The 11,940-nt window shown below is 48.0% G+C and overlaps 1 protein-coding gene across 1 annotated transcript in view; it reads left to right on the forward strand.

Moving 5' to 3' along the window:
* Positions 1-10,888, forward strand: part of ZNF3 (zinc finger protein 3) — a 28,549-nt gene extending 17,661 nt beyond the window's left edge. Inside the window, exons 5-11 of the mRNA XM_047089542.1 lie at positions 534-672; positions 849-906; positions 2,369-2,474; positions 5,178-5,262; positions 6,529-6,620; positions 6,916-7,042; positions 8,665-10,888. Coding sequence (XP_046945498.1) covers positions 534-672; positions 849-906; positions 2,369-2,474; positions 5,178-5,262; positions 6,529-6,620; positions 6,916-7,042; positions 8,665-9,734 — 1,677 coding nt within the window. The 3' untranslated portion in view covers positions 9,735-10,888. The remainder of the gene's footprint in view (positions 1-533; positions 673-848; positions 907-2,368; positions 2,475-5,177; positions 5,263-6,528; positions 6,621-6,915; positions 7,043-8,664) is intronic.
* Positions 10,889-11,940: the final 1,052 nt, after the last annotated feature.

The following is an 11,940-nucleotide window of genomic DNA, read 5'->3' on the forward strand; positions in this document are numbered from 1 at the left end:
AGCTGGGATCAAATGGGAGGCAGGGCTACAAGGGGAGTCAGGAGGGCCCTCGTTGAGCAGGATATCACAAGGTCTCGTTTTTGTAAGGATTTGATTCCGGACACTTACAGGGATCCTCCAGTGAGGGCATAAAAGTGAGGAAAACGGGAAGCCTCCCCCTCATTCCTTCAAGCATTTCACACATTTGGTACCTGCAGGGGGGCTTCGCCTGTTTTGTTTTCTTCGGATGCATCCATCGGTAACTTCCCCGACTTTTCTCTCCCATCACCTTGGGCAGGTTTTGTCTTTACGGTAACTCTCTGACGGGCTGCAATGGCTTCTTCAGATTTTAGTAATTTAAAGGGGGCATTTTTACATGAAACAAACACAAAACTTGGTTTTTGAAGCATAAACTTGGTTTATTTGGGAATTTCAAATAAAGGTGATTTTTTTTTTTTCTATTGATGAATCCTTCGAAAGTGTTGCTTTTTGCAGCGGGTCGGCTCGGGACCCCGGTCGCTGGGGCAAGGTGCGCTCTCCCCTGCCTTCGGCAGCTCGTGGGGGACCCCGGCCGCCCCCGCCGCCTGCTCGGGGTCAGCGGCATCCGAGCACGCGCTCAGAGGCCGAGGTATGCGGCTCTTCGCCTGGCCCAGCCAACAGGGGGCGCGGCGGCGGGCCGGAAAGCCAGGGCCGGTATGGGCGAGGGCGCCAAACCACCGAGAGGAGAACACCTCCCATGTTCCTAGAGAGAACGAGTGGGCGCGGAGGGGCCACGGGGGATAGCGTGGGCGGTGAAAAGCGCCGACCCGGAAGCGAAACAGAGAGAACTTCCGTTCTTTGTTCTGTCCCGGTGTGTGGGTCTGTGACAGGGTCCGACACGGCCTGGTCCGTGTCCGGCTCCCCAGATCTCCCGTCCTTGCCCCCAGGGTGAGTCCGGCCGCCCGCGGGGCTCGCGGTGAGACGGAGACTGTGGTCGCCGGGGAAGGGGGTGGTGTCCGCGCCGCTGCGGCCCGCAGGGCCCCCAGGCCCGCCCGGAGCAGGGCGCCGGGACGCGCCGCTCCGTCCCCCGCAGCCGGTCCTGGACTCCGCTTTCCCCGGGGCTTCCTTCCTCCAAACGGGGCCCTGCCAGGACGGGAGGAAAGGGGCTCCGGTTCTGGTTTTGTGACTTTGCCCAGTTCGAGCACTTAAAAGTTCCAGTATGGCTGTAAACGGGTCCCTCTCTTTAGAACAGCTGATGACAGCGCCCCTAACTTGGTAACTCTCCCAGACGCTTTTATTTGTTGTTGACGCGGTTGTTCGCGCCAGCGGCAGGGGAAGTCTATTTTTACTTAGACGGGTCTGAGGATCTGAGGAGTTCAACGAAGTATTCGCAGTTAGAACTTGGTCTGGAATGGGGCGAAGGAGCGGAGAGTGTGCAAACTCAGATCCCGGGAATAATCCTACGGGCGTTCAATAAATCGAGTCTCTTACGGGGAATGGTACAGCTGTGTCTGGCTCCCATTTTCAGTTGTGTTAGATCCCCGATTTGATCGGCTTTTGAAGTGGGATTGAACGCAGAAGGGTGTTTACGTTCTGAATGGCATTTGTAGACTCCAGGGGAGGATAAGCAGGATGATGAACCTGAAATCTATGGAATAATGAGAGGAGCTAAAGGTATTTATCCCCAAGAAGAGAAGTTTGTAGAGAGTGGGCATCAGTGTGGTTTACAAGTGTTTGATCAACAATTGCCTGGAAAGAAAAGATTCTATTCTTGAAGCTCCATAGGGTACTAGGCCTCTGTGAGGTGAAGGTCCAAGGGGATAGATTTTCAGCTCTAGCCGAAGACCTCTGATGGCTGAGCTGTGCAGCCATGAAACAGACTCCCTGCTGAATTTGAGAGTTTCTTGCATGTTAGCTGTCAGAATATTGGGAACTTGAGAAGGTCTTTTCTGTCTTTTCTTTATTTCCTTTCTTTCATGGGGTTTGAACTCACAACCCTGAGATCAAGAGTTGCATGCTTTACTGACTGAGCCAGCCAGGCAGCCATTTCTTACACTGGGTGGAAGGTTGACCTGGAGAAATTTCAGTTGCCTTTCATCTCTCTAGGGGTGCAACCCAAGTACCAGTTGTAGTCTTAATTGTATTGATTAGTATATGTTCTCTCTCTGTCTTTTTTTTTCTTTGAGTAGAAATGAAGTTTATGAATATTTAAAAAAAATTTTTTTCCTTCATCACACAGCAGCATTGGCATCAACTAAAGTTAGAATTCCCAGGAACTTGAACAGAGGCTTCCAAATTCCTGGTAATTGCCACTCTAGCAACTAACTCCAAAGAAGGAAGGAAAGATTCCAGCAGGTAAAAGCTTTTCATGACTCGTTCTCACTGCCAGGTCATCTTTCTCGGTCCCCAGGAGCAGCTTCAGGGAGAGGTGTTGGCAGCAGAGCAAGGAAGGGCCCGGCCTGGACGTGACGCTGTGGGGGCACAATGGAGATTTTTCTTCCCATGAGAAACACTGTGTACTGATCCAGACACTGGAGACTTGTTCTCAACAATATGCCTTTGAGTTCCAGCTTTGGTTAACCCAGCTGTGAGGAGGGAGGCTTACTTTTTTTCCTCTGCAGTCAGAGCCTCTGATTTTCCTTTAAAGAGAGTTTGGACTAAGAGCTGATTTGTTGCAGGGGTCTGCTTATAAACAGTCCTGGAAATTGTAAAGTTGGTTGATAGGAACAAAAGATGGCTGGCTCTGAGACAGAGTTGAAGGGACCCAGCGAAGAGAGCTCTGGTGGCAGTAGGGTGTGTCACCTTGATTGCCCTTGGGCCTGGCCCATGCCTCATTCAGTGCCTTTCTCTGTGTAAAGACTTTGGTGGTGGGCATTCTGTACCTCCTTGGTGCCCAAAGACAAGAGTTCTGTGAGCTCTGAGTGACTATCTGGGCCCCGCCCCTTCTTATGCCTTCTGTGAATGCAGCGGTCTATAATGAGGAAGCAGATACCGCTTACGTTACTGTGTTTTTACTCCTTTCAGTAGTGCCTTGCAGCGTAGTACACTCAACAGTTGTTTGTTATACGAACAAATATGTAAAGAGGGAGGTAGATGAAATCCAGGTGTTTTTTTTTTTTTCTTTTCTCTTGCCTAAGTGCAAGGAAGCTCTGGTAGCTGCTGCGCCTTTCCTGGGTCTGTTGGTTCTTGTCACAGCATTCAAGAGGGCAGTAGAAACTTCCACTTGAGATCCAAACCTCGGTCTAGATACTGATGTTTCATTTTATTCACTCGAGCCACAAAGAACAGATCTCTTTTGCTGGTCATAGCAACTGAGCAGTGGGACATCAGCAGGGAGTAATAAGTAAGCTTATGTTTCTTAACAAAGTATTGGTCCCTGCGTCAGAGATTTAGATTCTTCTCCAAGGAGATATATTAGGAGAGAAGAGGGGAGATAGAAAGAAGGCTGGCTGCTGCCTTCTCGGTGATGGGGACCAGGCCTCCAGATCTGGTGTATACATACACCTGCTCCCTGTGATGACACTGCACGAGGACCACAGAAGGAGCCCCTGTCCCTCAGTGGCATCCTGCCTTTGGCTGAGACTGGAAGCAGACAACCATCTTAGGAGAGGAAGGATTTATCTTATTTAATTAATCTGAGCTGTTTGCCCTAGTTCTGGGCATCAGGTGTTATTTCTCCAGGGTTTTTTATTTTTTATTTTTTTTTTTTTCAACGTTTATTTATTTTTGGGACAGAGAGAGACAGAGCATGAACGGGGGAGGGGCAGAGAGAGAGGGAGACACAGAATCGGAAACAGGCTCCAGGCTCCGAGCCATCAGCCCAGAGCCCGACGCGGGGCTCGAACTCACGGACCGCGAGATCGTGACCTGGCTGAAGTCGGACGCTTAACCGACTGCGCCACCCAGGCGCCCCACTCTCCAGGGTTTTTTAAATGGGAGCCAGAAAACTCATGAAAAGTTTTTCCAATCTCTGCTATTTAGGTGCTGTTTCGTGGCCCCTTATCCTCAAAATTTGGTACAATAGCCAGAAGCCTAATAAAGTAAAATTTTTTTTTCCTAGTTCTACTGTCTGTGAGGGTTTTTTTAAAAAAATCTGCAAAGGGGTGCCTGGGTGGCTCAGTCAGTTAAGCATCTGATTTCTGCACAGGTCATGATCTCACGGCTCCTAAGTTCGAGCCCTGCATCAGGCTCCGTGCTAACAGCTCAGAACCTGCTTTGGATTCTGTGTCTCCCTCTCTCTGCCCCTCCCCTGCTCGTGCGCGCGCGCGCTCTCTCTCTCTCTCTCTCTCTCTCTCTCTCTCCCCCCCTCCCTCCCTCTCCCTCTCCCTCTCCCTCTCCCTCTCCCTCTCCCTCTCCCTCTCCCTCTCCCTCTCCCTCTCCCTTCCTCTTCTCCCCCTCCCCCTCTCTCCTCCTTCCTCCCTCCCCCTCTCTCTCCCTCTCCCTCCCCCTCCCTCTCCCTCCCTCTCTCTTGCTCTCTCCCCCTCTCCCCTCCTCCCTCCCCCCTCCCCTCCTCCCTCCCTCTCTCTCTCTCCCTCGCTCTCTTCCCCTCTCCCTTCCTCCCTCTCTCTCTCTCTCTCTCTCCCTCCCTCCCTCCCTCTCTCCCTCCCTCCCTCCCTCCCTCTCTCTCCCCCCTCCCCTCCTCCCTCCCTCCCTCCCTCCCTCTCTCTTGATAGATAGATAGATAGATAGAAAGAAAGAAAGAAAGAAAAAGAATCTGTAAATGTTTATCTTTATGCACTATCCTAAACATCCTTAAAAGTTGATACAATACATACACGTTTTGTAAATATATGTGTGCACACTTTTTCATTTTCTTCTGTTTTTTATTTCAGTCATTGCTTAGTGTTTCATTCTGTCAGTGTCATTATTTGCCACCAGTATTCCACATCTTTTGTCGTTACAAATATCACTCAGTACATTGTGGGAGCCAGAGGTGGGATGTTGTCTAGGAATGGGGCCCTTTCTGTGGTGCCCGTGCAGGTTCATCACAGGGAGCAGGTGTATGTATTTACCAAGATCTGGAAGGCTGGTCCAAGTTTCTGTGTTTTTCTCTTGCTAGTCTTGGGGACTACCTGAAATACTAGCTCCCAGGAGGTTTTTTTGTTGTTGTTGTTCATCTGTTTTGTTTTTTTTTTAACCATTGCACCTTGAACTTTGCTTCTGCAGTGCTTCCGGATTCTCATTCAAAACCTTCTTCCTGCCGAGTCTGCAGATAGTAGACCAGAGACCCAGAGCTTCTGGCCCTACCGATGGAAACTCAGGCTGATTGCGTATCTCAGGAACCTCAGCCCCTGCTTGAGAGTGGTAAGCAACAGGGATTCATTTATTCTTGCATTCAGACGTTCCCCAGTCACGCTGAATCTCTTATTCACCAGGCTCTGGGCCAGCTACTGGAATCCACATGTGGCGGAGACACAGTCCTTCCCTTTCGGTAGCTGATAGTCGGTAGCTGATAGTCAGTAGCTAATAGTCTGTAGGGAAAGCTGACTAAAGACGATAATGATGTACAGCTTATCAGGTTTTATAGCTCAGGCATTTTTGAAGTGCTGTTGGTACCTCATGCGGAATTAAGAAAACCGTTATAATCACAGACTTCCAGGTGCTTGGTAGCTGCCAACTTCGTAGTCCTCGTTTGTGTACTTTAGGAGCTTGCACTTGAGGGGCTCTTGGCTTTGTAGGTCACAGGCAAAAGGATAAAATGAGTAGAAGCCATTAAAGTATTTGTATTTTGCTTCCATCAACTGTGCCACTGACTTAGAGCCAAATACAGTCCTAAAGGGTATGCTTATCAGGAAGAAGCACGTAAGGAACTCTGTAGGTTATTGTACACAATCCAGTGTCTCTAGGGGTTTAGAGTCTCTAAGGGGCAAATATGTTAACTTAAGGATTAAAGAAGAGGCACCTGGCTAGCTCGGTCAGTTAAGCATCCGACTCTTGATCTCAGCTCAGGTCTTGATTTCAGGGTCGTGAGTTCAAGCTCCGTATTGGGCTCTGCACTGAGCGTGAAGCCTACTTCTAAGAAAAAAAAATAGAATTACAGAAGAAGATACGTGATCAAGCACAGAAACAGGAAACATGTAGTATTTAGATTTGATCTTGGGGATGAAGAGAAAGAATAATGGGCATTATCTGTTCAGTCAGGCTACTGGTTTCCTCTGGTCTAAGAGACCTTCATGCATGAGTTTGAGTTGAGAAATGCGGAGAGGGGTGGAAGGGACGTGAGCAGGAATGTCTACATTTGTATCCAAGCTTGGGAGAAAGGACAAGACGGTGCTGATCACTAATGGGAGGACTGGGCCTGCTTCCCTGAGAAGCAGCGACTGGACAGAAAGGAAGGGACCTGGGGCAGATGGAGAGCAGCATCAACAGGGCTTTGGACATCCCTCCTCTGGAGGAGGGATGCACACTGAATGTGCCTGTGTAAGCACCTTTCACAGCCACTGGGGAATGAAACTTAGATGTGTAAGAGGGAGCGGGCCCTAGATTGTTCCAGGACCCCATGAGTTTACTGTGGGTTCGGAGGCCAGAGAGCAGATGACTTCACTCACGGACCCTTTTATTGTCTTTCAGCTCTTCCTTCCTCAAAAGTTCCTGCGTATTCTGACAAGGATAGCCTGGGGGATGAGATGTTGGCAGCTGCACTGCTAAAGGCCAAGTCCCAGGTGAGCTGTGGTTTCCTTTATCCTTCTTTTTTTTCCTTCCCATTTTGTGGAAACGTTTGTGCAGTGACATCCATTTGGTGCCCTAAACCGTGATTCGCTGTATCAGGGACATGGTCCTTTCCTGCTGAATAACGGAGTCCTCTCTTCCTGCACCATAACCTCCTCCCCCCACCTCGTGGATACGCATCATTCGGCCTCATCCCGTTACTTACTTACTTACTTACTTATTTATTTATTTGGTGCTGCCAGTCCCATCCCTCACCCTGAAATTGCATGCAAGACCGTGTTGTTTCAGGAGCTGGTGACATTTGAGGATGTAGCTGTGTACTTCATCCGAAAGGAGTGGAAGCGTTTGGAGCCTGCTCAGAGGGACCTCTATAGGGATGTGATGCTGGAGAATTATGGAAATGTGTTCTCGCTGGGTAAGGAGTTTGCTTTCTCAGTAAAAGTCCCGTGGCATTTTTCTGTTTCCTTGTTTGGTAGTAATAGTCGAATCACAAAATGATCAGCTAAGGATTGACTTAATCTTAGAAAGTTCTAACAACAATCATGATAGTAACTCCTGTTTGTGTAGTAAGTTGGAGTTTGTAAAGAGGTTTTGTATACATTCTCTCTACCTGTCAGTAACACAGTGGTGGAGGCCGCTGGTAGTCTCCTCATGTTACAGGCGAGGAAAGAGAAGTCAGAGGTCTTCAGTGCTTTACGTGTGCTTTACGTGTAGCTGGCAAGTAGCAGGACTTGAACCTAGTCTTTCGGCTCTAAATCTGGTGCTTTTCTCCCTGTGATTCTTAATGTATATTTGAGAGCCTTTTCCAAAAGATTAGCCTGTTGGGATTCCTAAACGTGGAGGCCCTGCTCTGTGCCCAAGGGCACATCTGGAACTCTCCTTCTCTTCTCTGTTGTACTACCTTAGGGGATCTGTTGCTTTGTTCAAGGCCAAGTGCAGCAGCTCTGGTAGAGATCTCTGCTTGTTTCGGGGAGCAGCTGGCTTCTTTAACCTTTAGTCTGTGGACTGAATTCCTTGTCTGTCATTCGCTTCCAGTGAGAACATTCTCTGGGCGGTGCCAGGGGGTCTCCCTGACTCCCGCTGGAGACCCCTGTACATTTCCTTTCAGGCCCCTGCAAGCCTTGGGTCTGGAATTGAGCCCTGGGACTGCTTGACATGACCTTATCCCATGTTTTCCCCCACGGCGGGATTTCCATTTCTGGATTTTGACACAATCTTTGGGCTGCATTGAGAGGAAGAGTCGAGAGTCCTGGGTTTGAAGGGAGCTGAAAACAAGGAGGTCCTGAGAGCTGCCTATTCAGATGAGGGAGAAACAGCTGTTTCTGTCGCTGATGTTCATTGTGCTGTCTTTACTTTTTAAAACATTGACAGAGTAAAAGTGCTGACTCTCTAAATCCTTCTCATTCATTCTCTGTCCCTGAAACTCCCTTTGAAAACCCCAAAGTAGTGAAAACTGAGAAGTCAAATGAGTCAAATCTTTACATCCTAGCACAGCCTCCTAGGCCTAGGGCCCAGGGATGGACTGAACTCTATCTTGCCTGTTCCCATGGGTTTGGCATGTGTGGCCTCCCCCTTGTCGCTTCTTCCTGCTCTCCTGCTGTTTCCCATGAGCCTTCTGTGCTTGCTTGCTTGTATTTTTTCTCCCCTATCTTCTGAAAGCCACCATCTCCCCACTTGTATTTGCAGTCTCTGACCTCTGTGGGGACTTTGTCACTTCATTGAACAGCATGTCCTTTCTCTTCTGTTTTTGGTTCCCTGCCTCTGCCTGGTCTGTCTCCCTCTCTTCCCATCTCCAGCCTTCTCCTTACTTCTAACTCTTTTTGCTTTGATTTTGCTTCCTGCCTTTCTCCTTCACTGTTTCCTCAAGGCAATGATCTTAGCATGCCTCAGCTGCCCCCAGCCTGGGCAGGTCTGCACGCAGGTAAGAGGCATGTGCTTTTAGCCCTATGAACATTCTTCTCGTAATTATCCTGCCCTCTGGTTTTGATTCTTTCTTCCACAAGGGACAAGTGATGTTTGTATTTTGTATTGTGCCAGATGGTGAGACCAGAACTGAGCACGATCAAGAAATTTCTGAAGATACAGGATCACGTGGGGTGCTGTTGGGAAGATTCCAAAAGGATATTTCTCAGGGTCTTAAGTTTGAAGAAGCCTATGAACAAAAAGTCAGTCTAAAGAGGCAAATGGGGAACTCCTCTGGAGAAAGATTGAATAGGAAGATAGAAGATTTTGGTCAAGTGACAGTTGAGGAAAAGCTAAGCCCTGCAGGAGAGAGAAGTGAGAAATATAATGATTTTGGGAACAGCTTCACTGTGAGTCCTAACCTCATTTCGCATCAGAGACTTCCTATGGGAGACAGACCCCATAAGTGTGATGAATGTAGCAAGAGCTTTAACAGAACTTCAGACCTTATTCAACATCAGAGAATCCACACGGGGGAGAAACCCTACGAATGTAGTGAGTGTGGGAAGGCCTTCAGCCAGAGCTCACACCTTATTCAGCATCAGAGAATCCACACCGGAGAGAAACCTTACGAATGTAATGATTGTGGGAAGACCTTTAGTTGTAGCTCTGCCCTCATTCTGCATCGGAGGATCCATACCGGGGAGAAGCCCTATGAATGTAACGAATGTGGGAAAACCTTTAGCTGGAGCTCTACCCTCACTCATCATCAGAGAATCCACACTGGAGAGAAACCGTATGCTTGCAATGAATGCGGGAAGGCTTTTAGTAGGAGCTCTACCCTCATCCATCACCAGAGAATCCACACTGGAGAGAAGCCCTATGAATGTAACGAGTGTGGGAAGGCCTTCAGCCAGAGCTCACACCTCTATCAGCACCAGAGAATCCACACTGGAGAGAAGCCCTATGAATGTATGGAATGTGGAGGAAAGTTTACCTATAGTTCAGGCCTTATTCAGCATCAAAGAATCCACACAGGGGAGAATCCCTATGAATGTAGTGAGTGTGGGAAAGCCTTTAGGTATAGCTCAGCCCTTGTTCGCCATCAGAGAATTCACACTGGAGAGAAGCCTTTGAATGTGATGGGAATGAGCAAAAGTTCTCTCAGAGTTACTGCTGAATTAAATATCCGAGAGTCTACATGAAAGACAGCCACACACCTGTTTTCCTCACTTCCTCTGAGTCTAAAGAGCTCCTGCCTTACTATTTGAGTATGAATAACTTAGAATGTATCCCTTCCGACTCAACCCTTTCACTTTAGAGAATGGGGCAAATTGGGCAAATCCTCCTGGCACAGTGATGAAGCTACCTAGTCTGTTTCCCCAAGAATGACACCAGGTGGCGAGCGGCAGGTTAAGTGCTGCGAATGAGAGGGAGGCTCTGGGACTTATCACCTTCCATTCTGGAAGGGAGTTTGCACTAGACCATTTCTTTCACACCAGAGGAGTCTTTCTTTCCAAGGTGGGGAATGGAAGCACAGTAGGAATACAATTCCAAGGATTCCTGTAGTCGGAGTCAGTACAGTCAGCACAGAAGGCAGTGGAAAGAATGTTCTGAGTCCTATTTGATAAGAAGGGGAAATGGAGGCTGTATTTCAAAGCCACTGTTTCTAATCCAGCTTTAAGTTTTGATAAGGAATGTGCTATTTTTTTGTTGTCTCATGACTTCATTAATTATGGAAAAACTTGGTGCTGAGGGATGTGTTATTTTATTGGGGGGGGGAACCCCAAGAGGTTTTCTGTGGTAACTATTTTGCAGGGCTCTTGGAGCAGCAAGCCCAGGTTTCCAAGAGCAGCAAGGCAGGCAGTTTTGTTGGAGAACTTGTACTTCCCTCCTGTGATAGATATGGCTGCGAAATCCATCTGAATACCAGTAAGTCTAACGGAGAGGAGCAGAAGCGTTTGCCATTGGCCTGGTTTCCCTCCTGCTCTCTCCCTGTTCCTCTCCCCACTCCTGTGTTGGAAAGTGATTTAATCCAAACCCCCAGTTACTAGGAATGCTTTTATGGAGCTCACTCAGCCAGCTTGCCCTGCCCTCTGTCCCCTGTGACCTATGACACCTGGCCCCAGCAGCCGGATCCCTCCTGACCCCACTTCTGACTTTAGCAGCCAAGTATGAATGCAAAGAAAAAGCAAAGCCCAGAGAAGGGAGTCTCTGGCCTGACTGGGCCGCGTTGCTGGGTTAGGATGGAGCTCCCGAGTTTCCCAGCTGAAGGGATGATCTTTGGTTCTGTCTTCCCAATCCTGCTCATCCTGTAGCATAAATGAAGTGCACTATTAAACAGAATAGTTTCTTAGAAGGAGAGATTGAGTGTGTTTTTGTGCAGGAGCACAAATTTATTTCAGTTAAAATAGGAAACAGTGACTATAACTGGAATCTTTAAAGATGAATCTTTAAAATTTTTTACAGACAACTATTTTTCTTTCAGTCACAAACACATGACCTCTTTCTCTCAAGACTCCAGGTACTGCCACAGACTCCCATTTACACAGCTGCTCCCATCTCATACCCACACGTCGGATTTTGTGTGCCGTGTGCTCTTAAGACCAGCAACCAAAACTGGAAAGGTGTTACCGGGTGTGGGGCCCCTGACAAGTGTGTACATTGTTGGGTAGCAATGGGCATATGTAGACTTCTTGTTTGGGCGCTTGGTGGGAGGGTGTTCCAGTCACGAGAAGGAAGGTTGAAATGAAATCTTATGCAAAAGATGAGGAAGTGTCTGGAACTGGCCTCTAAAAAACTGGGGAGCATATATTGTGATCACCTAATATATTTTTAATTTCTTAAAGCTATAATGAAACTCATTCTTTTGGCTCTTCTTTGACAGTCACCATGTACTTGCAGGTTGATTTTGTTCCTCAAAGTGTAGACCATGAACTATCCATATTAGAATCATTAGGCTGCTTATTAGTAATGTAGGTTTCCGAGCCCCCCAAGTCAGACCTATAAAATAATTTCTGAGGATGGAGCCTAAACATATACACTGAAGAGGATGAACCAGTAATGGAAAAGAGAAAATTTCTGGGAAGAGATAAAGTTGAGCAAGATCTTGTAAAACATTGTATGTTTTAGAGAAGAGGTTCCAGGCTGGACGGTTTGGGGTGGGCCGAGCATGTTCACTTACGTGGAGATTCCTGTTGCGGAGCTCTGGAAAAGACCCCTGAACAGGCAGAGCTGCTAGCTGATGAATAGTCCCTGCACATGATCGACCACTGCTCTGCCCACACGCTGAACTCCCCCGCCACGCAAAGACCTCATGACTCCCTCCTTCAGGGCATCTCAGACCTGGGACTGATCTGGACCACTGCATGAAATTGGGTTTATTTTTTAAATATCTTTTTTAAAATTATT

This window comes from Lynx rufus, unplaced genomic scaffold (genome assembly GCF_022079265.1).
Source record: "Lynx rufus isolate CCGP_SWC_20201006 ecotype Redwood Valley unplaced genomic scaffold, mLynRuf1.p SCAF_27, whole genome shotgun sequence".
Lineage (NCBI taxonomy): Eukaryota > Metazoa > Chordata > Mammalia > Carnivora > Felidae > Lynx > Lynx rufus.